Below are 21,942 nucleotides of genomic sequence, written 5' to 3' on the forward strand. Positions count from 1 at the left end.
CAATATTTACTTTTGTAAAACTTACTTTTATACTTTATTTCTTAAATTACCTATGTTGGTATTATCTCATATATGGTCTAGGCAGATGGACAGTCCACTGGTGTTCGCCGTAGTCCTGATTTTACCTGTTAATATAGCAGACCCTTTGAGATTTGTGTTGTCAGGCACATGTCCAGAGGATCCTTCCGCCTGTATAATGTCAGTTGGTCCATATTTTTATTTTGTTGCTTTGCACTTTATATCTTAATGTATGTTTATATATATGAATTTCTCTTCTGTTTTATGTTGTCATCTTTATATGTGCTTTTATGGTCAACTTTGACCGTATAAAGTTATATTTGACTTTGAAACTCTAGAGTAAGCAATAAGCAAAATGGCCTCAAACTGAGGAAACTTTGGTCCAGATGAGGAAACATGCTACCAAGTTCCCCCAGAGCCTATGTGATCTTTGCACTGTTATGGTGCACACAAGGTAAAAAATCAAACAGGACTTTACAAATGCCCTCTATGCTTGTAACTTCAAAACAGGGGATGGAGGCTTCCGCAATATAAACGGTACAAGAGCAAGACTCCTGGATAGCCTAAAAACGATGCTGTCTTGTGTCAGTGCTGTGAGATCTGCTCTGGCTTGTCTGGAGAGGCATAATCCATTACCCTGTGGCTTTAATACAAATTGCTTTCTAAGACGCAGACTCTTGAATAGGGTACTTAGAAGCAGGTCTGTTATTGCCGTGAAAACCCAGTCTCCTTTGTATGAGTGAAGAAGGATTTCAAGCCCTTTTACCACAGCGCATGCTTGTGCACACTGTCTGCCAATGCACAGTTCACCGACTCAGTTGCTTGAGAGAAGGATTTTGGCTCCATAATCATATAGCCCTTGGTTTCTCACCAGGGAAAGTCTAAAGAGTTGACATTTTCAGTCAAGAATCAAAATTGAGACTTTACAATAGAGAGAGCATTATTTACTTACATCTGGGTTATGAGAACGGGAGAATTGTACAGCCGAAGAAAGAGACCTCTCTTATTTGATGTATGATTTGTAAGCAGCTCATTGGCTCATTGGCTGTAAGAGACCTAAAATAATACACCGAATGTACAAAATAGGGTTTGTTGGTTGACTGTGGTGTGAGCCCTGGTCAGGCAGCAACCATTATCTTTGTCAGGGTGAAGCATAGGCCAATCCCAAATTAACCTGTGCTCAACCCTCTGGTAGGTTAGCATAGAGCAGCCAGGCTTAACACAGAGGCAATGTGTAAAGTATTTGAGCAAGATATCAAACAGTAATAACATGTAAAATTCCACACAAAAAGTATTCCACACCAACTTAAAAAAACATAGTTATTTTTAATAAATACAACAAGACCAAAATGACAAATATTCAAATAATCAATCAGTGGAACCGTAGACATGATATTTTAAGGATTTTAGTGAAAATAGCCCTAAAAAGCACAAAGCACCAACTCTGGATATTTGGTCACGCTTGACTGGAGCATAGTCACAAGTTCAGGCTGACCGTAATGCAGTGTGGGCTGTCTGACAGTGACCCAGTTAGGCTAGTGATCAAAATACCTTACTTCGTGGTTTGCAGAGTGTTTGGAGGATCCGCGTCAAAGATATGTTATGTAGTCAAAGCGATGCTTCGGTTCCTAGGTGTGACAGAGCAAAGATGGGAGGTTCTGCATCGACTTTGAGGATTCCGTTGATGAGGGCTTGCGAAGTGAAGTCTGGTGTTGAGGATGTGCCATAAGGTCAAGGTGATGCGCCGGTTCACGGGATCTGCAATGGGAAGTCCGTTATCGAGTCTGCCGCCAACGAGGGATGCGAAGACCTGCACAGAGGATGCGTTGTGCAGCAGCGGTTCTAAAGATGCTGCAGAGGCGATATGAGTCTTTGTGACGGGTCCAATCCATGCAGTGGTGGTGATTTGTCGGTTCTGCTCGGGGTTGTGCTGCAGAGGAGAGGCTTTGGTTCTGCTTAATCCACAGAGGCTGGCAGAGCACCTTAAGCCCACTTCCAAAGGTCCAGGACTGCGGTAACAACATTTGGCAGGGTAGACTCACTGATGGCAGAGTCCATGTGCTGGAGTCCAGGATGTTGGACCCTTCTTTCCCTGAAGCTTAAATCAAGAGTCCAGACAACTAGCCCTTGGAATAACTCTGGTGGTCCTGGATTCAAAAGATGCAGGTCCAGTCCTTCTCGCCCAGACAAGAGGGCAGCAGGTCAGCACAGTAGGGCAGAAGTCCAGAAGTCGAGCAGAGTGGCAGTCCTTTCAGCAGTCCAACAGTCCTCCTTGGCAGAGTATCCTCTGGTCCAGAAGTCTACTAAATAGTTGGTGTCTGAAGTCCAGTATTTATACCTAGCTGTGCCTTTGAATTGGGGGGGAAGTATCTAGAGGCATACCTTTGAAGTGAACAGATTTACTGCCTTCCTTACCCTGGCACCAGACTAACTACAGGGGGTATACAGCCCTTTGTGTGGAGCCAGGACATAGCCTATTCGAGTGAAAGTGAGGCTTTTCCCAGGTCCTCCCTCTCATCCTGCCATTAATAGCCCATGCAGGCACACCCACGCTCCCTAATGTGAGTGGATGTCTAGCAGTAATACACAAAGCTCAACTGTCAACTACACCTAGTCATGTGACCCAGACAAGCTGCAGGTACTAAATGGCTAAAGCAAGAAAATGCCAACATTTCTAAAAGTGTCCTATTCAAAATAGTAATTTAAATCTGGCTTCAACTTACGTTAGGATATTTCATTACAATTCCAAAGACCCAGAACATAAACTGGTTACCTCTTCCAATTTGGAAATTACAGCTTATTAAATGTAACACGGTAATTCCAAAGTTATCATATCGGAGAGACAGGCCTTGAAGTAGTGAAAAACAAGTTTGAGATGTTCTCAATACCAGGACATGTACAACTTAAAAGTACATGTCCAGCTTTTTAAACACACTGCACCCTGCCCTCCCGTGCTGTCTAGGATTTACCCTAGGCATGACTTGTATGTATTAAAAAGGAAGGTTTGGTCCTGGCAACATGTTTATTTTCTCAGGCAGGCATGGCATTTTACTTAAGTGAGTGGAACAATTGGTGCTATAGGTCCACTAGTAGAATTCAATGTACAGGCCCTTGGTACAGGCTGTGCCTCTTTAATAAGTACTTACAAGTAAATTAAGTATTCTAATTGGTATAAGTCAATTCTACAATGTTTTAGGGAGAAATCACAAGCACTGTAGCATTGGTTAGCAGTGGTAAAGTGTTCAGAGTCCTATAGCCAGCACAAATGATGTCAGCAAACAGGAAGGTTGAAGGCAAAAAGTTACAGAGAAATGATGCCTAGGATGCCAGGTCTAACACTGGGAAACCAATGAGTTACTACATTTTGGGACAGAGCGTAGAAACTGCAATGGGCAAGGCTATTGTATAGAAACACAATGGTAACATGTCTAATAAAAGTTAGGATGGGTACCAACTTCGGAATATAAGAAAAGCACAATAGTTGCTGAGATATATGGAATTCTAATAAATGCCTACTTGTATCCCTCTTCGGCTGATTCAGCTGTTCTGCGTTGAAGTATCATGTAAGGTGCAGTGCACAAACCTGTTGCTCCTAGCTACCATCAAATGTTCCGTGGTCCTTAAGTCACATCTACTCCATATCTATCCTTCAGGACAAAAGGAAGACTTGGTCAATTGTCTAGGATGGCTAAGTAATGCATAATAAATTGTCTAGGATGGTTGCTTTCCAAATGTATGAGGACAAATATATGATCGTTGTGCCTAGCAGTCAAACATTTCCTCTATGGCATGCTGGATCTTCTCTCTAGTGATCATCACCTTGGTCTGAGATGTGACCGCCAACATCCACGAGCAGAAGCTTCCACAAGTGTTTCTAAGTGGCTGGAGGGTGTCACATCCAGTGTTTTACAAATATCCCCAATAACAAAACCTTAAAGTTGTAACCAAAAGAGACCTCATTATACCTTACATAAATCTGGGCTTACATAAATCTGGAGGTCACACTGTGTAGTAACTGTTTCTTCCTATTGGTAGCACTAAGGGGAGATGGTTCTCTTCCTGGCTCTCTTCGTGCAGCATTGAGGTGAATCCAGTGAAATGAAGGTGGATGAGTGCACATAGGAAATACAACATTGAAAGTGGACAGGGGAAGAAGAGGAGAGAAGCATCGGTGGCACCCAATTGGCTGTACCTTAATCTTGCTCGGTTCACAGTTAGGTGGTTGCAATCATCTACATGACTGGATGGTTGGCCGATCAACCATCCAACTGAGGTTCAGTCTGAGCTCTCATTCTTTTCTCACCTTCATCTCTCTTTCCTAAGCTACACTTTTATCTGCGTCTGTCTGTTTCCCTATCAAGATCTTCAGATCTTTAAATTAAATATTGCAGTAGCTGTTACTTTCACGAAAACTGGACTTGGAGTCCCTTTTTAGCACTTCTTCCTTGACAGCAAACCCTTGCCCTGCATTGATCCACTATCTGCTCCATTCATAGAGCTAGCCTCTGTCCTGTGATTACCCTCAAATATTGCACTTTTTTCAGAAGTGCCTGTGACCTTCCACAGTACCTTTCAACAGGACCCACTTCTCTCTAGATTACCAATAGCTGCAGTTAGCGCAAGCTCTTTAATGGCCCTTTATAGTGTTGTTCCTATATTCCCAATAGGCTCTGTGCATTGGAATAATATATCCTATAGATTACACGTAGGACTGAGGTCGACTAGGTCTCTATCGAATATACTAGACTTAATTGTGTGTGCCAGCTAGCTCAGAGGTCACTAGAAACTTTCTCGAATTCACAAGAAGGGATTAGTTTCTGACAACTGCTTGAATATGACAACTTTGTTTCCCCAAGATAAAATGTATCTTCAAAGTCGTGGAAACAATAGATAGATATTTCACTCAGTCAATCGTGCATGCTTCGTTTCACTAGAGGTGCAGAGAAAGTATAAAGACGGGGTGATTTCAATAAAAGGATTTATTGAACAGTCTTCTTTCTCAAGCATAAGAAATGAACTGCTACAATAGTAAAACTCTTTGTAAACTATAATGCGTACAGTATAAATAGTAGAATAAAATAATACTGTAAGAGCATTGTATGGTTTCTAAACCATAGATAAATACATACATAAATTACATAGGCTAAAAAGTACTCAACTGGTGCTTCTTAAATACGCCTACCCCAGTGTACCTAACCTAAGTTTAGTACGAGGGAAGAAGTGAGGTGTAGCATAAATGTAGTATTCTTTGCCAAGAATCTGCTCAAGATTTCTCTAAGGGTCTAATCAGCTCCGTACCTTAGTTTAGAATGGAGAAGGTCGGTCTTAAGACTCAATTTCCCAACAACCCGCAAGGGTAGCTTGGAAACACTGGAGCTGGATTTCTCAGCAGGAGAAAAGATAGCCTCTCTCTCAGTACGTCTGCTGGAGGGTCGGCTTCCTTTGGCACTTGCTGTAGCAGGGCGCGTTGGGCAAGTAGATAGTCGAACAGCTCCAAACCACTGTGTGTTTGCTTGGGCGAGTGTGGGCATATTTATACCTTGAAGGTGCCGAGTTTGACGTAAAGGTGGACATAATAATGTCACCAAAGAGTCTCAGTTCTTTGAAAACTCCATGAGTTCTTGGACAAATCAATATTCAAGCAAGGGGAAGTCCCCGGCTGCTGCAGCTGAGTTTTCCTAGAAATCGTTGTGGATTTTCGGAACTGGTGGAAGTAGCCCTGCCGTATTTGGACTGCATGAGCAATGCCTAAATATGGTTCTGATTTCTATGCCTATATAAGGATATGGTGATTTATACCTATATAAGGGCATGAATCGGGAAACTTACAATAGGGTCCTAAAATGATACATAACACCGTCATGCCTACAGGCAGCTCAAATCTTCCTGAATCTCAATACCCTTCTCTAGCTCTTTAGGACACTGATAGAATCCAATTGCTGAGCTGACCCACATTACAATTATTTTATCCCAAAATGGCAGATGTGGAATTCTTCATAATTTTCTGGGGGCCCCCTTTTTCAGTTAGATTCAAGAAGTAGATGCTCTCTCATCAAGCTTTCTCTGTACAACACATTATCAAAAAGATGCATATTGGTTATTGCTCAATTACTGCAGATGGATCACGTGACACCACTGATAAGAGACAAACTTAAATGTAGAGCAGAAAAGCACAGAGAGCAATGTATTCTGGGATGAGCTCATGATGTGGATTGCACTGGATAAATGTGCGGTTAAACTGTGGTCAGCCATTGTTCACCATGTGTAAACCAAAAACAGCTAAGGTTTTTCCATGAACATGAATGCAGGAAAGTTCCTAGAACTCATGTTTACTTGAGTTTCTGTTCCATTCCCCTGGTTTCTTATGTTCATTTCTTTTTCTTCCCAGGGGTGATTCTGCTGCTGCTGGATAAGCTGCGGAAGATGAAGTGGGAGCAGATGTGGCGACTGACAGCGGAGCGGGAGCTGATGAGTATGCTCTCCACGTCGTTGGCCGATCAGGTGCGTGGGACTTCGATGGACTGCTATATGTTTTCCTTGACAGTGCCTGGTAATGATCACGAAGGATGCGCTCTTCCTTCAGAAAGCATCCATGAGCGAGCGATGATAAACTAAGTGATGATTCGGCTACCCGAGTTATTGAGATTTGTGATGTTATCAGTAAAGCAAACGACTGCTCACTCTCTCATTTGAGATACAACAAGCATATTGATTGTATAGCAGTAAACATATGCATTTGGGACCCAGTGCTATGGCAGAGCAGCCATATACTGTTCATGTGTGCAGTAGTGGACATGTGGAGAATTGTTGGCAGCTGATCGAATTGATTTAGTCTTTCGTTGATTGACGACTGGTAGATTTCCTCTCCCAGGTGACCTTATCCCTGTTGATACAGCCATTTCCCACTAAGCTCCTTCCATTCATGCTCCTGCAAGGTGACCTTGGTGTGAATAGATGTAAAGCTAACATATGACCCTGTAGACTAACCCGAACGAAGAATATGTACATGCAGACGATGAACATTGAACACCCTGAATCAGAACATCCCAACATTACTACACATCACCTTTGCTGAGGGAGGCCAGGGATTACATGTACACGCAGAATGGACTATTCCCGGGTCCTAGAGCTCACATCTTAATGAAAAGACTATGAATAAATGTGCCTGACTCTAAAGTCCTGTCGCTTTTAGAGTTGAGCGACCATTGGGTTGGGATAATAGGAAACAATGGGAACACATGGAGGTTGTTCTCCAGAGAAAGATTAACATTGAGTGTCTACTCCCAATTCCACCCCAAAGACAGTCTCTTTTTAGGTAAACAACTACATAGAGAGATGAGCCAAAAACCCTGTCTCTCTGAGGGTGGGGTGGGGGGGGCAATTCAAGGACCCACAAGCGAAAATGTTAATTTCACCCAATGCTCGCAAAATGTGTGATGTGTAAATGGAATATTTATGCTTCTGTTGTTCTTGATCCTAGTCATAGAGTTTTGCCCAAGCAAGAATGTGAGTTAACGTTGTACAGAATATAAAACTGCAGAACTGATTGGTGGACCTTGCAGTGATGTGGCGAAAGCAGTCATCATGGATTGTACTGTCTGAATGAGACCCTCTGCCTTCTTCCCATGCAGGATATCTTCAACGCCGTCATCAAGCAGAACCCGTTCCTTGTCTACCAACTTCCATGCTTCTGGAATGTCCAGCTGTCCGACCACACGCGCTCCGAGAAGTGCTACCGCGACGTCTCGGACCTAAAGGTGAGTGCTCCCGTGCATGTACGAGGTCTACGGCAAGAAGAAATCTGCTGTCCATGGGAAACTCACTCTTAAGAGAACATGTGACCAGGATAGTCATAGAAAGTTTGTTTTTAATCTAACAACTTTAGCACCAATCACTTTGAAGCTGCCCCAGCGCTGAACTTTTTGGTGTTTTCTGTGTATATTTCATTCAGTGGTAGGATGCTTAACACAAACTAGCAATGACAATAATGCTAAGTATGCCTGTCTATGAAATATAGAATATATTTGACACAATTATATTATATTAGTAACCATGGGGCCATATGTAGGTAGGTTAATACCAGTAGGTAACAGCCGAAAATCGGTAAATTTTCCGTTACCGACCAGTATTTAGCTTTTTCTAATGTAGGTGGCTTGATTTTAGGATTCAGTAATTTACTGATTCGGTAATTTAAGTATTTGGTAAATTACCGATTCCTTAAAATACTCAATCAGTAAATTACTGAATCCTGAAAGCCTATGTAGGGAGCACTCAAGTGAGTGCATTTTTGATTTAAGGATTCGTTATTTACCACCAACTACAAGTTGGTGGTAAAAATCGAAAACCTTTAAAAAAGCAATTTTGTGCTTTTTAAAAGTGCCATGTGGTAGACATACATACCCTTAGAGCATGTATGTGTGCCACTTGTGCACACATGCACGATTCAGGGGTGCAACAGGGTGTCAATGTGGCACAGTGCCACCCTTAAATATGTTCCCCCTATTACCGATTCGCTATTTACCGAATCGGTAATGGTGAATCCATTCATTCCTATGGGCCTCCAGGCCCATAGGAATGAATGGGAATTACCGAATCGGTAAATACTGATTCTTAAATACTGAATATTACCGATTCAGTAAAATTTACAGAATTTTTACCTTCATACTATTTACCGATTCTTAAATACCGAATCGGTAAAATTCGGTATTTAAGAGATTACCTACATATGGCCCCATGTCTTCTGTCGCGTTGATGTGGTTTAAGATTGTTGCTTATTTTTTCCAGTCTGCAAAGAACTATGCTGAACTCTTCTACCTAGAAAATTAATGTAACTAAAGTCTCCACCACCTCCCTTCCCAATAAAAACAACCCGCCAGGGTCTAACACCTGCTATCCTGACCACTTTAGGAATATGTCAAACTGGAGAGCTACAAAGATGAGGAAAACCAATGTCCCTTGGGTGGGGGGTCCAAAGGAATCTTAAAAATTACAAAAACATAGGGTGGATGCAAACTATTATAGGGAGTGTTCAGAGGCTGCAGATTTTGCTTCAAGAGGAAAAAGGATTCTTTCACTCACAGAACAACTTACCTGTTCTATCTAAGAGATGGTTGCATCTGTACCAAGATGGTACCAAATATGTATTGCATTCTGTATTAGTTTTATCACGGAAGGAAAAGTTGACCAACATTACCAGCCTTTCTTTGAGATTTCAGTTTGCCACTAATGGTCAGAAGGGCCGGCTAGGAAGCCCAGTGTAAAGATCCTCCCAGCGCAGTCATAATCTAGCTCCTCTTTTGGAAATAGCCGCTTCTTTGGTATAAGTTGTTTGCCCTCATAGCGATTGGCACGAAATAGTAGACCTACCTCAAAAGAAAGCGAGTTGAGAATACAGGCAGTGCCAATGCAACCCTTGAAACATTAAATCACTTTATGAAACAAATTTATTAAAATGGAAAAGTATTTTTTGAGTAAAGTAAAGGCATCATGATGAATATTGGGCCAGTCACTTCAAAGGTATACCTTTTTGAGTGATTGTTCCAAAATACACTACATCTCGAGTTCTGCATGAAAGTTAATAGAATTCTCTCTACATCACCTACAAGTGGCCCTGGAGGCCTCTTCTACTTCCAAGGGCAGAATAGTTCCCAGCTGCCTCTTGCTTCCCCAGACAGGCTGCAAGGACAGGACAGGCTCAGCCATTTTGTGCAGGCTGGTACAGTCTGCAGGTTCCAAACTCCACAAAGGTACTTCGGGCCGTCTCTGCCATGAGACTGCACTATGGCCAGTGAGTTTGGGGCCTGTTCCTGTACCAACCCCAGTAGATGGATTCCTACTTTTCCTACTGTATGCTCAGTCCTTGACGCTGATATCAAGCTCCAAGAGAGTGCTTAGTTTGTGAAATATTAAGGGCCAGTTCCCAAAGTTTTGCTCAGAAGTTCACGACCGGCGCTATTGAAGGTCGAGGTGCCGAAAACCAGTGATGTGTTGTCTTAATCCCAAATCATGCCTTTTAATCCACCATCAGACTTCCTGCCCCTATCTCTCTTTTCCTTCTTTCTCCTTTTCTCACTGTTTGGCCATCTTTCCCTTCCTCCTCCTTTGCCCCTTCTGTGTTTTTCTTTCTCTTGCTCTGAATCAAAGACTGTTGAGGAAAAATAAATGCCAGTCCCCAAAATGAGTGCCGATGGGCACCACCTGCAAGCACCAGCTTAAATCAAGCACTGCTCTCATTATCCCAGTGCACAGTAAGTGGAGTTGGATTCACCACTCACTACAAACCACCACACTTCACAGTTCCCTGTGCCACCTAGTGAAGAGCTCTTCCTTCTGTGTTTTTTGAGTCCATGAGGTAAACAAGCTTTCTTAATCCTTAGGGGAACCAAGTCTTAGGGCCATATGTACATAATTTAGGAATTGTGATTTCCTAATTGCTATTCTTACCGAATCACAATTCAGGAAATCACTATGCCTATACTTAGGTCACAGTTTGCCATTAGGAGGTGCAGCCATCACATGGATGGTGGCCTGCTGGGTTCAGCAGACCAACATGTCTGTGATTGCATCTATACTACTATTATAAAGAGAGAACTTGCACCTTTTGGCCAGGTAAACTCTGGAACCACAGCACCAATCACAACACCCAATACAGCGTTGGAAAGGGCAGTTGCAGCAGAAGGACATAGGCTATGCAGACGCCCACCATATACATTTAAATTGTAAAAGAACCGTGCCAGCAAAGTAGTCCCTTGTGGGCGTGTCTGCATTGTGCTGTGGGTGTGTGCTGGGGGCGTGACAATCGCTGGGGGCATTCCGTCACAAGTGTTGTTTTTTCTTCCCAGGTTCTATACATTCCTGCTCCCTTTAAATAGTAATTCAGTGGAGGTCCCATTCTCTTAGAACCACCCCAAGCACAGTTATGGGCAAAAATACAACTAAAAGGCCCTGCAAAGCATTATGGGATAAGCTTAGCATAATTTTTAGCATTCATGAAAGGGTTTCAATGTTTTTGAATTTTACTCATCAGGGACATCTTGGGACGACGAGGTGAACTGCAGCTTGATGTATAATATTTTAAATGCTATTGCATTTGCCTCATCAGGGACATCTTGGGACGGAGAGGTGAACTGCAGCTTGATATATAATATTTTAAATGCTATTGCATTTGCATCATCAGAGACATCTAGGGACATGAGGTGAACTGCAGTTTGATGTGTAATATTTTAAATGCTATTGCATTTGCCTCATCAGGGACATCTAGGGACGGAGAGGTGAACTGCAGCTTGATATATAATATTTTAAATGCTATTGCATTTGCATCATCAGGGACATCTAGGGACCATGAGGTGAACTGCAGCTTGATGTATAATATTTTAAATGCTATTGCATTTGCCTCTTGGGGACAACTGGGGAGAACGAGGTGAACTGCAGCTCTTTGTAGAATTATTTGGATACTATAATATTCACTTCCAACTGCTAATCTTGTCCCATAATGGTTTGCAGGGGCTTGATCTCAAAATCATCACCTCTCTCACTGCTTGCTGGAAGCTAATTTCACTTTTGTGAAATGACTATATGCATTTTAGCATAGAAATACTTGGTATTTTACCTTGAATATATGAGGTTTCTGTTTTAATAATTGGAAATCTGACGGAACGAAATATTGCGGATTCATTGTACCAAGTTTGCGCCAATTCCGCCCACCCCTAATTTAAATACCCCTGCACCCCATAATTATAACCCACCCTTACTCTATAAAATACCCCAACACCCTTAAACACTAACCCATCTTAACCCTATAAATATACCCTGTACCCCAAAACCCAAACCTATCCCTAAACCCTAAAAATACCCCTGTACCCCAAAACCAAAACCTAGCCCTGAACCCTATAAATACCCCTGTACCTCAAAACCCAAACATACTCCTGAACCCTAAAAATACCCCTGTACCCCAAAACCCAAAACTACCCCTGAAACCTAAAATACCCCTGTACCCCAAAACCCAAACCTAGCCCATAACCCTTAAAATACCCATGTACCCCAAAACCCAAACCTACCCCTGAACCCTAAAAATACCCCTGTACCCCAAAACCCAAACCTAGCCCAGAACCATAAAATACCCCTGAATCCCAAAACCCAAACCTAGCCCGGAACTCTAAAAATACCCCTGTACCCCAAAACCCAAACCTAGACCTGAACCCTTAAAATACCCCTGTACCCCAAAACCCAAAACTATATCTGAACCATTAAAATACCCAAACACCCCAAAACATATGTAAATGTAAATGTAAATGTACAGGAATTTTATAAAGCACAAATCACCAACCGGCCTCTAAGCGCTTGCTTAGGGAACCCGTCCTGGTATTCCCCTGTGAGATAACCCCGGCAGGGTATCCGCAAGGTGAAAGCCACACATACCTCAGTACCCCAAAACATATACCCCTATACCCATACTTGCCTTATCCAAACATTTTTCAAAAACATGCTTTTACCATTCATGCATTTACAACGAATTTCGTTGTAAATGTATGCGTGGTAAAAGCATATAAAATGTAATGCCATGCGTTATAATGGCATTGCGGAGTCATGGTACTTTCGTAATGAAAGTATGCAGAGTGATGGTATGCTGAAAGAAATTTGCGGAATAATGTGTGTTTACCCTCCCCCGTAAGTACATTGGTGGCATGGCGGCCCACATCTCCAGCAACATACTCATATTTTTTCACCATCAATGGAAAAATGCACAGGTCTCTCTCATTGATGCCCAGTACCGACATACACTTTTAGACACACCTCCCACCACAAGTTCTAGAATTGCGAACTTTAGAGATGGGGAGCTACGTTAGAATCTCGGCATCAGCTCAACATCCTGTGATTCTAGGCAAATCGCTTTGTCTCCCCGTGCCTACCACAAATCAATGTGTTCTTCTGTAATGTAAATTGTGCTCATGCCATGTTGTCGAGTTCGCGCTATATAATATTGCAAGGAAAATAAAGTAGGGGAACTCGAGTTCACACACTACTGAACGCGCACTCTTAAGTGCATCAGCAGTGCACTGTGAATCGGAGCGTTTCACAGGCCTGTCACAGATAAGAAATGCTATCAAAATGAAATCCTACGAAACAATATACTACTGGCCGGCAGCAATTCATACCCGGACAACGTCGGGACGGGCTGCTAGTTTTATATAAAGCAATTTTTTAATGCATTTCAATTTTCTTAAAGGAAAACAGGATGTGTTTAATAAAATAAAATAAATGTTTATATTACAGTTTTTAAGAGTGGGCCGTGGTCTCTTGAAACACTCTGCTCTTAAAAAGTATTTATTTCACCATTCACAAAGGTTAAGGGGTCCCGAGCCCTTCCCATTTGCGAATGGTTACCCCCACCTTTGTCGAGTCTGTAAAAAAATGAATGTGTTGTGACTGTAATTCAGTTGCAAAACATTCATAAATAACATTGCAGTTCGGTATTTGGAAGAGATGCCCTAAACATGCACCTTCTAAATACCAAAACGCTAAACACAAATTGAGATTCGCTTGCTCGTTACCGAATCACATCAACGGCACAGTTCGTGCTGCAAAAATGCTTTTGTACTTATGGCCCTTAGTTCTGTGGTCAACCACCAGCCCTGTACCAGAAAGATTAGAGCAGGCTCCTTCTTGCTGTCCCATTTCTGTGCCAAGTGCATTTTGCGGCCTGGTTGTTTTCACAACTTGCTGATTCCAGGTGTACTCTGACTCTCGATGCTAGGTTTTCCTGATTATATTATACTCCAGACATAGCAGTGGTTGGTGATGACCCTAGGTCTGCTCTCCACCATCATCCCGTCCGGAGTGTACTACAGTTTTCTTCACTTTCGCCCAAAACCCTTTCATGCAGGAGACATTTCTGTGCTTTTCAAAATGTCACACCTTCAGCAGGTTCCACCCCCATGGGGCTGTTTGATATTTGATAATCTCCTTCAGCTCAGAATTGTGCCACACGCCTCTGCTCAACCGCTTCAGTAAGAGACTCCTGGCAACTTTCACTCCTGCACCTGAGAACCCGGAAATGAAAGGCGTATGTTCAGTTATACAGGTCTCATATGAGGAGTCATTGTCTGATTCAGATGCACAGAAATTCAAGATCGATTCATAGCCAGCCATTCAAACTTGGCTCTCGTAGGTGGTGCAGATCTGCCCCGTATGGTGCCATCTCCAGTGGCGTCTCCTCGGCTATGGTGGAGGAGCGTCGCCCCACTGCTTTTCATCAGTGCAAAAAAGTAAAATAAAATGATAACTCAATGTTATTATTTTATTTTTGTGTGCTGAAGCCAGCTTTGGGGTGGGCTTGGCTACCGTCACAGCCAGCAGGGGCAGGAGTGGTTGGGGCACTTAAGTGCGTCTGACGGTGTCGCCGGCCGCCATGTGCTGGCCAAATCGTCATGTGCCAGCCAAACCATCATGCACACTTAGCATGTTCTCCACTGGGCTGTACTGCACAGCCTGGGTAGAGATCATGCCCAGGCTTGCAGTCCCGTTCTGAGCACGGAACCACAGTGCTCAGACCAATCACGACACTGCTGTCATGGTGACAGCAGTGATTGTCTTAGGGGAGCCTGTGTGCTTCCGGGAATAAAAGTGAGGACAGATGACAGAGGAAGACAGCGGACAAGGTATGTTAATTTTTATTTTGTAACTTGCTACTCCCCTCCACCCGTTCTGTATCAGCCGCCACTGGCCTTCTCTATGTATAATATAAATGTGTGTGTCTTGTAAAGCGCACTGCTACCCGGAGGCGTCCTGGCGCTATAGACCGCTGGGGAACCCGTCCTGCCTTTCTCTGTGAGATGTTTCCTCCTGGGTATCTCCAAGGTGAAACCAGGCATCCCCGGCGTTTGTTGTGGGCCGTTGTGGAGATGAGGCAAGCTAATGCCCAGAGTTGCCGAGTGTGATCCCTGGTTAGAGTAGGCACTGAGGCGAGAATTATCGAGTCCGCTGACCCTGGTTCACAACCCTGCCGCGTCAATGATTGAACCCTGGTCCCGGGCCGTCCTCTGCTTCCGGGTCTGCCGCCTCTAACCAGTGAGCCACACCACTCCACAATGGGAAAGCATGTGCACTGAGAGTCTGCTTCGTGGTCTCTCAAAGTCCAGAGTCAAAAATACCAGCAAAATCTAGGAAATAAGGAAAATGTGTGAATAATGGATTTGTCAATATAACAAATTGAAATTTTCTATGAGCTATTTTTGTTGCCGCCAGTCTACTGAGTTAATTGATGAGAAATGAAGAATGTTAGACTTCTACCTAGGATGTGCAGTCTCAGTGTCAGTATTTTTTAGTATTAATGTTCAAATAAGTTTTGTCAAGTCATTTTGAGATCTTGCAATATCTAATGCAGGCCTCGAAAAAACAACTGGAGAACTGGCATTAGCAAATGAGTTATTGTATTTGCTAAGCAGGACGGCCTCTTTGCTCATCCAGACCTGCACATAAGACCTCATTACACGTCCTATGTATTTCTGAGAGGTAAAACCACCCAGTGAATAAGATTTACTTAATAAAGAAAACAGTTTAGGCATGTAGAAAAACCTGCTACTAATTCTGTTAAGGTACTCAAGTTGTGGGTCTAGTGATTTATAAAAATCTTTTTTTTATTGGTGTTTTTTCTATAGGACATAATGTAAAATATTCAATTGTGATCCACAGTGGAGAACTTATCATATATTAGAAAATTGGAATGTTGGTAGTTCCATTGAAGACAATAGAGTGCTCTGGACTTCTAATGGCTGTTAAAAGCCAGGTTCTCCAACATTCCAATTGTTGTCATTCACAGCTAAGGCCTCATGGAGCCCGGGGGGGATTTAAATCCCCTCGGGCTCAATGAGGCCTTTGTTTTATTTCTTAGAGCATTCTGCCCTCTAGTGGCGGAATGTTCTAATACCCTTATAGCCCCCCGCAGCTGGACTATACCGGCCATTAAAGACCGCTCCCTTGTTAAAGACCTTCACTCGGGCCTTTAACACTGGAACGGGCTTTAATGGCCGGTATAGCCTGCTACAGCGAGCTATATGGCTATATTGTTCCTAAAAATCACATAAAACCACGATCTTATCTGTTCAAGTTTTCCAGTAAGCGGCTCTGGCTCCTAAGCTAATATTCTGGGTGGAAAGGAGAGTCGCTGTATAGAGTTTTCAAAAACTCCTGCAGACGTTCCATCCAATCCGAGATTTTCTGTCAGCTTACCCTCTGCGCCGATCAAGGCCACTCTGTGTTCCTCTGCTACAGCCCATTCCCCTATATCTATTAGCTGTTTTCAAAATTCTAACCAGCGGGTGACAAGTGGGTTTTCTGATACATCTTTTTACCAATACTATACACAATGCTGTAAATAAATCTTCATCTCAACCTTTTTTCCAGGGCTTGGCAGGTAGACTATCACAGTACACATTGTGTCACATCTTCCACAACTCCCTACAAATTCTCCGCTAGTGCTTCCTTCCTAAAACGGGATCGTCGCAGGGCAATTCCAAATCATAAGTAGGAAGTCCGCCTGTGGCTAATCACATCTTAGACAAGAGCTTGGTCTATGTGGGTGCCGTTTAGGCATAGCTATAGGTATGTAATATACCTTGTGTAAATGCATCCATTTTGTAAGCTGAAATCGAGCATTGTACATAGATTAGTTGTTTTTAGAAAGATTGTGTCTCGTTCTGAATAAGTTAAATGGTTGGTTAAGTTATTGTGACTGGGGGCGCCCGGTCTGTCGCTCTCCCCGTATAGCTCCATTGAAGACTGAAAAAATAAGTGGTCGCCTTCTTCTAGTTGGATCAGTTCTGAAAGCATACCTAACTCAGTGGGCCTGCCCTGGAAGCCATTCCATCCCACATTATTGATGCAGTAATGGCACCCGCGTGTACTAACCTCCTAATAACACCAGAATGTCATTGGAATAACATAGATGATTCTCACAGACACCCCACAGATGTGACTTCAGAGATCAATTGAAGCTGCACCAGCGCACCAGGCTCTGCTCTGAACAGATTATATATCTGAAGCCGTTGTGGTAAATATTTTATTTATGAACTGAACACGGCGTGCGCATTTCCACTTTATAATATGGCACATATTTATAACTCGCCTCCCTCAGGGTTACAGTCTGCCTCATCTCTATCATTTAGAATGGAACACAAGACCGCTCCTGGCCTCTATTAGAAAATTGGGTCTTGCCTTGACTCCGACGCAGTCAACGCGCATTTGTATTTGCGCGTCACAGGGGACTTCGCTGATGAACAGATGTTTTCTATCTCTCAGCGGGCGACTGAAAACTCAATGAAGAGGAACTGGCTTCAGTTTAATAAAGACATAAGATTTTATTGCTTGCCTCAGGTGCCTCTATGTGGAATTATGATCTGTCATAGGTCTATCTCAATTGCTGTGCCTTGCCATAAAGAGTCAAAATAGAGATGGTAGGTTCAGCCTTATTTGGGAGAGTGACTTAGATGGCTATGCAGGCGGCGGTTATTGCTGTAGTTGGTGCATTATTTTAACTCAGCTACTTAAGTTTGCTTTCTTCTTTAAGTGACAGTAGGACCTTGGTGGATACTTAAGTGATTGACCTTGGTGGATACTTAAGTGATAAACAATGACTTGGAAAACGAAAACCCTGCTGTTCTTCGGTCATAGTGCTGTTCAGATGACTGTGCAAAGGTTTTGAAATGCCCGGCACCGTGGGTGGTCCTGATGAAAGCAGACACTATGTATCTCTTAACACTGAGAAAAATACCTTGGCTTACTATCAAGGCACATACTCTTACAAAGTATCCTGTCTGCTCCATTGTTGCTAGTAAGAGTCATCTGACACAGCCAATTAAATTACTCCTACCTTCACAAATGGGGTCCATATATTGACACCCTGTCAAAATGTTATTTAAGGAAAATGCCAGTTTTTATACCGTTGACCTAGTTGCAGAGGCAACTTGGTTGCTTTGTGGAGACATTTAATATGGGTCTTACTCATGTATGTGCAATTTGTGCACGAGCAAACCTAGGGAAAAGGCTTACGGGCTCCGTAAAAGATAAACGGGAAATATACAAGTGATTGGAGGGGTACCTGGGTTCTACATGTGTCTATTGACCCTGAGCATACAAGTGTCAATCAATCAATCAATCAGTGACACTTATAAAGCGCGCTACATACCCGTAGGGTCTCAAGGCGCTGGGGGGGGGGGGGGAGGTGCCGCTACTGCTCGAACAGCCAGGTCTTCAGCTTCTTCCTGAAGGAGAGGTGGTCTTGGGTCAGGCGCAGGTCGGTCGGGAGGGAGTTCCAGGTCTTGGCGGCCAGGTAGGAGAAGGACCTTCCTCCTGTAGTCGCTCTTCGGATGCGGGGGACGGTGGCGAGGGCGTGGTTGGCTGATCGGAGGTGGCGTTTGGGAGCGTAGAAGTTGATCCGGCTGTTGAGGTAGCTCGGGCCTTGGTCGTGTAGGGCTTTGTGTGCGTGGGTGAGGAGGCGGAAGGTGATTCTTTTGTTGACGGGGAGCCAGTGAAGGTCTCTCAGATGTCCGGAGATGTGGCTGGTTCGTGGGATGTCGAGGATGAGTCTGGCTGAGGCGTTCTGGATCCGCTGGAGTCTCTTCTGGAGCTTGGCGGTGGTACCGGCGTAGAGGGCGTTGCCGTAGTCCAGTCGGCTGGTGACGAGGGCCTGGGTGACGGTCTTCCTGGTCTCGGTGGGGATCCACCAGAAGATCTTCCGTAGCATGCGTAGGATGTTGAAGCACGCCGAGGAGACGTTGTTGACTTGCCTGGTCATGGAGAGGGAGGAGTCCAGGATGAAGCCCAGGTTGCGTGCATGGTCTGTCGGTTTGGGTGCGGTGCCCAGGGCGGGAGGCCACCAGGAGTCGTCCCAGGCGGAGGGTGAGGGGCCCAGGATGAGGACCTCCGTCTTGTCCGAGTTCAGTTTCAGGCGGCTGGTCGTCATCCACTCGGCTACCTCTTTCATCCCTTCGTGCAGGTTGGCTCTGGCGGCGGTGGGGTCGTTGGTCAGGGAGAGGATCAGCTGGGTGTCGTCGGCGTAGGAGATTATGCTGAGGTTGTGTTTGCGTACGATGGCCGCGAGGGGGCTCATGAAGACGTTGAAGAGGGTGGGGCTCAGAGATGATCCTTGAGGGACGCCGCAGATGACTTCGGAGGCCTCTGACTTGAACGGTGGTAGGCGGACTCTCTGTGTTCTTCCGTTGAGGAAGGAGATGATCCATTCCAGTGCCTTGTCCTGGATTCCGATGTTGCTGAGGCGCCGTACTAGGGTGCGGTGGCAGACCGTGTCGAATGCCGCGGAGAGGTCTAGGAGGATGAGGGCCGCTGTTTCTCCATTGTCCATCAGGGCTCGGATGTCATCGGTGGCGGCGATGAGGGCGGTCTCGGTGCTGTGATTGGCACGGAAGCCGGACTGTGAGGGGTCGAGGGATCCGTTCGTCTCGAGGAAGGCGGCCATCTGCTTGTTGACGGTCTTCTCGATGACTTTGGCTGGAAACGGGAGGAGCGAGATGGGGCGGTAGTTCTTGAGGTCGGTGGGGTCCGCTGTTGGTTTCTTGAGTAGAGCGCTGAGTTCGGCGTGTTTCCAGCTCTCAGGGAAGATGGTGGTGTCGAAGGATGTGTTGATGATGTCTCGCAGGTGGGGTGCGATGACAGCGTCGGCCTTGTTGAAGACGTGGTGAGGGCAGGGGTCGGTCGGTGATCCGGAGTGGATGGAGTTCATCGTGCGGATGGTGTCTTCGGTGCTGATCGGGGTCCAGGCGTGGAGGGTGGTGGTGGGGGGTGGTTGGTCGGTCATGGTGTGCGTTGGTTGGTTGTAGAAGCTGTTGTGTATGTCCGTGATCTTGTTGTGGAAGTATGAAGCGAGGGAGTTGCAGAGGTCTTGCGATGGGGTGATGTCGTTGTTTCCTGCGCTGGGGTTGGAGAGCTCTTTCACGATGTTGAAGAGTTCCTTGCAGTTGTGTGCGTTGTTGTCCAACCGGTCCTTGAATGCTGTTTTCTTGGCGGCGCGGATCAGCTGGTGGTGTTTCCGGGTGGCAAGTTTGAAGGGGGTCCTGTTGTCCGGTGTCGGTTCCTTTCTCCAGACTTTCTCGAGGGCTCGGCAGTTCTTCTTGGAGCTCTTGAGTTCGTCGGTGAACCATGGCGCCTTCTTGCTGCCGGGTCTGCTAGGCGGGGTCCTCAGTGGGGCGAGTTCGTCCGCGCAGTTGCTGATCCACTTCGTGAGGTTGTCGGCGGCCTGGCTGGGGTTCGCTGAGCTGGCAGGAGGGTGCTGGCTCAGGGAGGTGGCGAGCTGGTCTGCTGTGATCTTGTTCCAGCTTCTGCGGGCGGCCTGTTGTTGGTGGTGGTGGGTCGTCGTTCTCTTGAAGGTGAAGTGGACGCAGCTGTGGTCCGTCCATTGGAGCTCTGTGGCGTGGCTGAAGTCGATGTCTGTGCTGGAAGAGAAGACTGCGTCGAGAGTGTGTCCTGCGAGGTGGGTGGGGGTGGACACCAGTTGCTTGAGTCCCAAGTTGGCGAGGTTGTCGAGCAGGGTGCTGGTGTTGCGGTCGTTGTTGTTCTCTAGGTGGAAGTTGAGGTCTCCCAGGAGGATGTAGTCAGCGGAGGGGAGGGCATGCGGGCTGACGAAGTCGGCGATGTCCTCGCTGAATTGTGTGCGTGGTCCAGGGGGTCGGTAGATCAGGGTGCCTCTGAGGGTGGTGTTCGGGTTGGTGTGGATCTGGAAATGCAGGTGTTCGGCGCTGGTCAGGGTGTTGTCGGTGCTGGTCGTGATGCGGATGGTGTTCCTGTGGATGATGGCGATGCCTCCTCCCATCTGGTTGGCGTTTCGGTCCCTCCGGACGATCTTGTAGCCCTCTGGGATAGCGATGGCGATGTCGGGAGCTGAAGAGGCGTTCATCCAGGTCTCCGTGAGGAAGGCAACGTCAGGGGCTGTGGCGTCTAGGAGGTTCCAGAGTTCGATGGCGTGTCTGTGGACGGAGCGGGTGTTGAGCAGGATGCACTTGAGGTGGGTGCTGCTGGTGTTGGACTTGGCGGCTGCTGGTGCGAGGCAGGTCCGGATGCAGGAGAACTTGCAGGCGTGGCAGCTGAAAGGTCCGTGGGTACGTCTTGGAGTGGCTTGATGGCATTCCGGGAGTCGGCCGGTGTTGAGAGCGATGAGGGTGGCGGCTGAGTACGTCAGGCGTGTCGGTCGGGGTCTTCGTGGGCCAGGGGTCCTGGCGCTGGTCGCGATCCGGTCGCGGACGGGCGCAGACGGGCTTACCTTTGGCGCGCCTTCGGCGCGCCCGCTGCGCGTTCGCACGGTCGCCATTTAAAGGCGAAGTGCGCGGGTGGGCGGAGCAGCTGGGAGGCGGGAGCGGGGAGGGAACAGAAGAGAAAAGGGGCGGGGCTGATGGCGGTGGCGGGAAGCTGGAGCGGGGAGGGAGAGCGGAGGGCGGCGAGGTAGGCGGGCACACAGGAAGGAGACAGGCACAGATGCAAAACACGAAGAAAAAAACGGGGCACTGGGTACAGGCAACAATGCAGGTCAAAACAGGTCAAAACAGAGGCAAAAACAGTAGACAAACGATCTTACGGCAAACAAATAAAACAAGCACAAATTTCGGTCAGAAACCGGCAAAACCAAGGGGAGCGCTCAAGGCGGCAGCGAGGCCGGCGCTGAGGCAGAAGGCAGGCACAGGAGCACACGCAGCAGCTGGTGGCCGTGCGGCGCGGGGGTGTCCCACAAGTGGGTCACACTCACCTGCGTCGCACGGTCGCCATTTAAAGGCCAAGTGCGCGGGTGGGCGGAGCAGCTGGGAGGCGGGAGCGGGGAGGGAACAGAAGAGAAAAGGGGCGGGGCTGATGGCGGTGGCGGGAAGCTGGAGCGGGGAGGGAGAGCGGAGGGCGGCGAGGTAGGCGGGCACACAGGAAGGAGAC

General features: G+C 46.0%; 1 protein-coding gene across 3 annotated transcripts in view; it reads left to right on the forward strand.

Annotated features, from left to right (window-relative positions):
• The window catches only part of LARGE1 (LARGE xylosyl- and glucuronyltransferase 1), a 1,180,278-nt gene that overhangs the window by 1,030,045 nt on the left and 128,291 nt on the right, over positions 1-21,942 (forward strand). For all 3 annotated transcript variants that reach the window (XM_086953009.1, XM_086953010.1, XM_086953008.1), the window contains exons 8-9: positions 6,407-6,519; positions 7,650-7,775. In XM_086953009.1, the coding sequence (XP_086809135.1) occupies positions 6,407-6,519; positions 7,650-7,775 (239 nt within the window). The remainder of the gene's footprint in view (positions 1-6,406; positions 6,520-7,649; positions 7,776-21,942) is intronic.

The sequence above is a fragment of the Lissotriton vulgaris genome, chromosome 1_2 (assembly GCF_964263255.1).
Source record: "Lissotriton vulgaris chromosome 1_2, aLisVul1.2, whole genome shotgun sequence".
Taxonomy (NCBI): Eukaryota; Metazoa; Chordata; class Amphibia; order Caudata; family Salamandridae; genus Lissotriton; species Lissotriton vulgaris.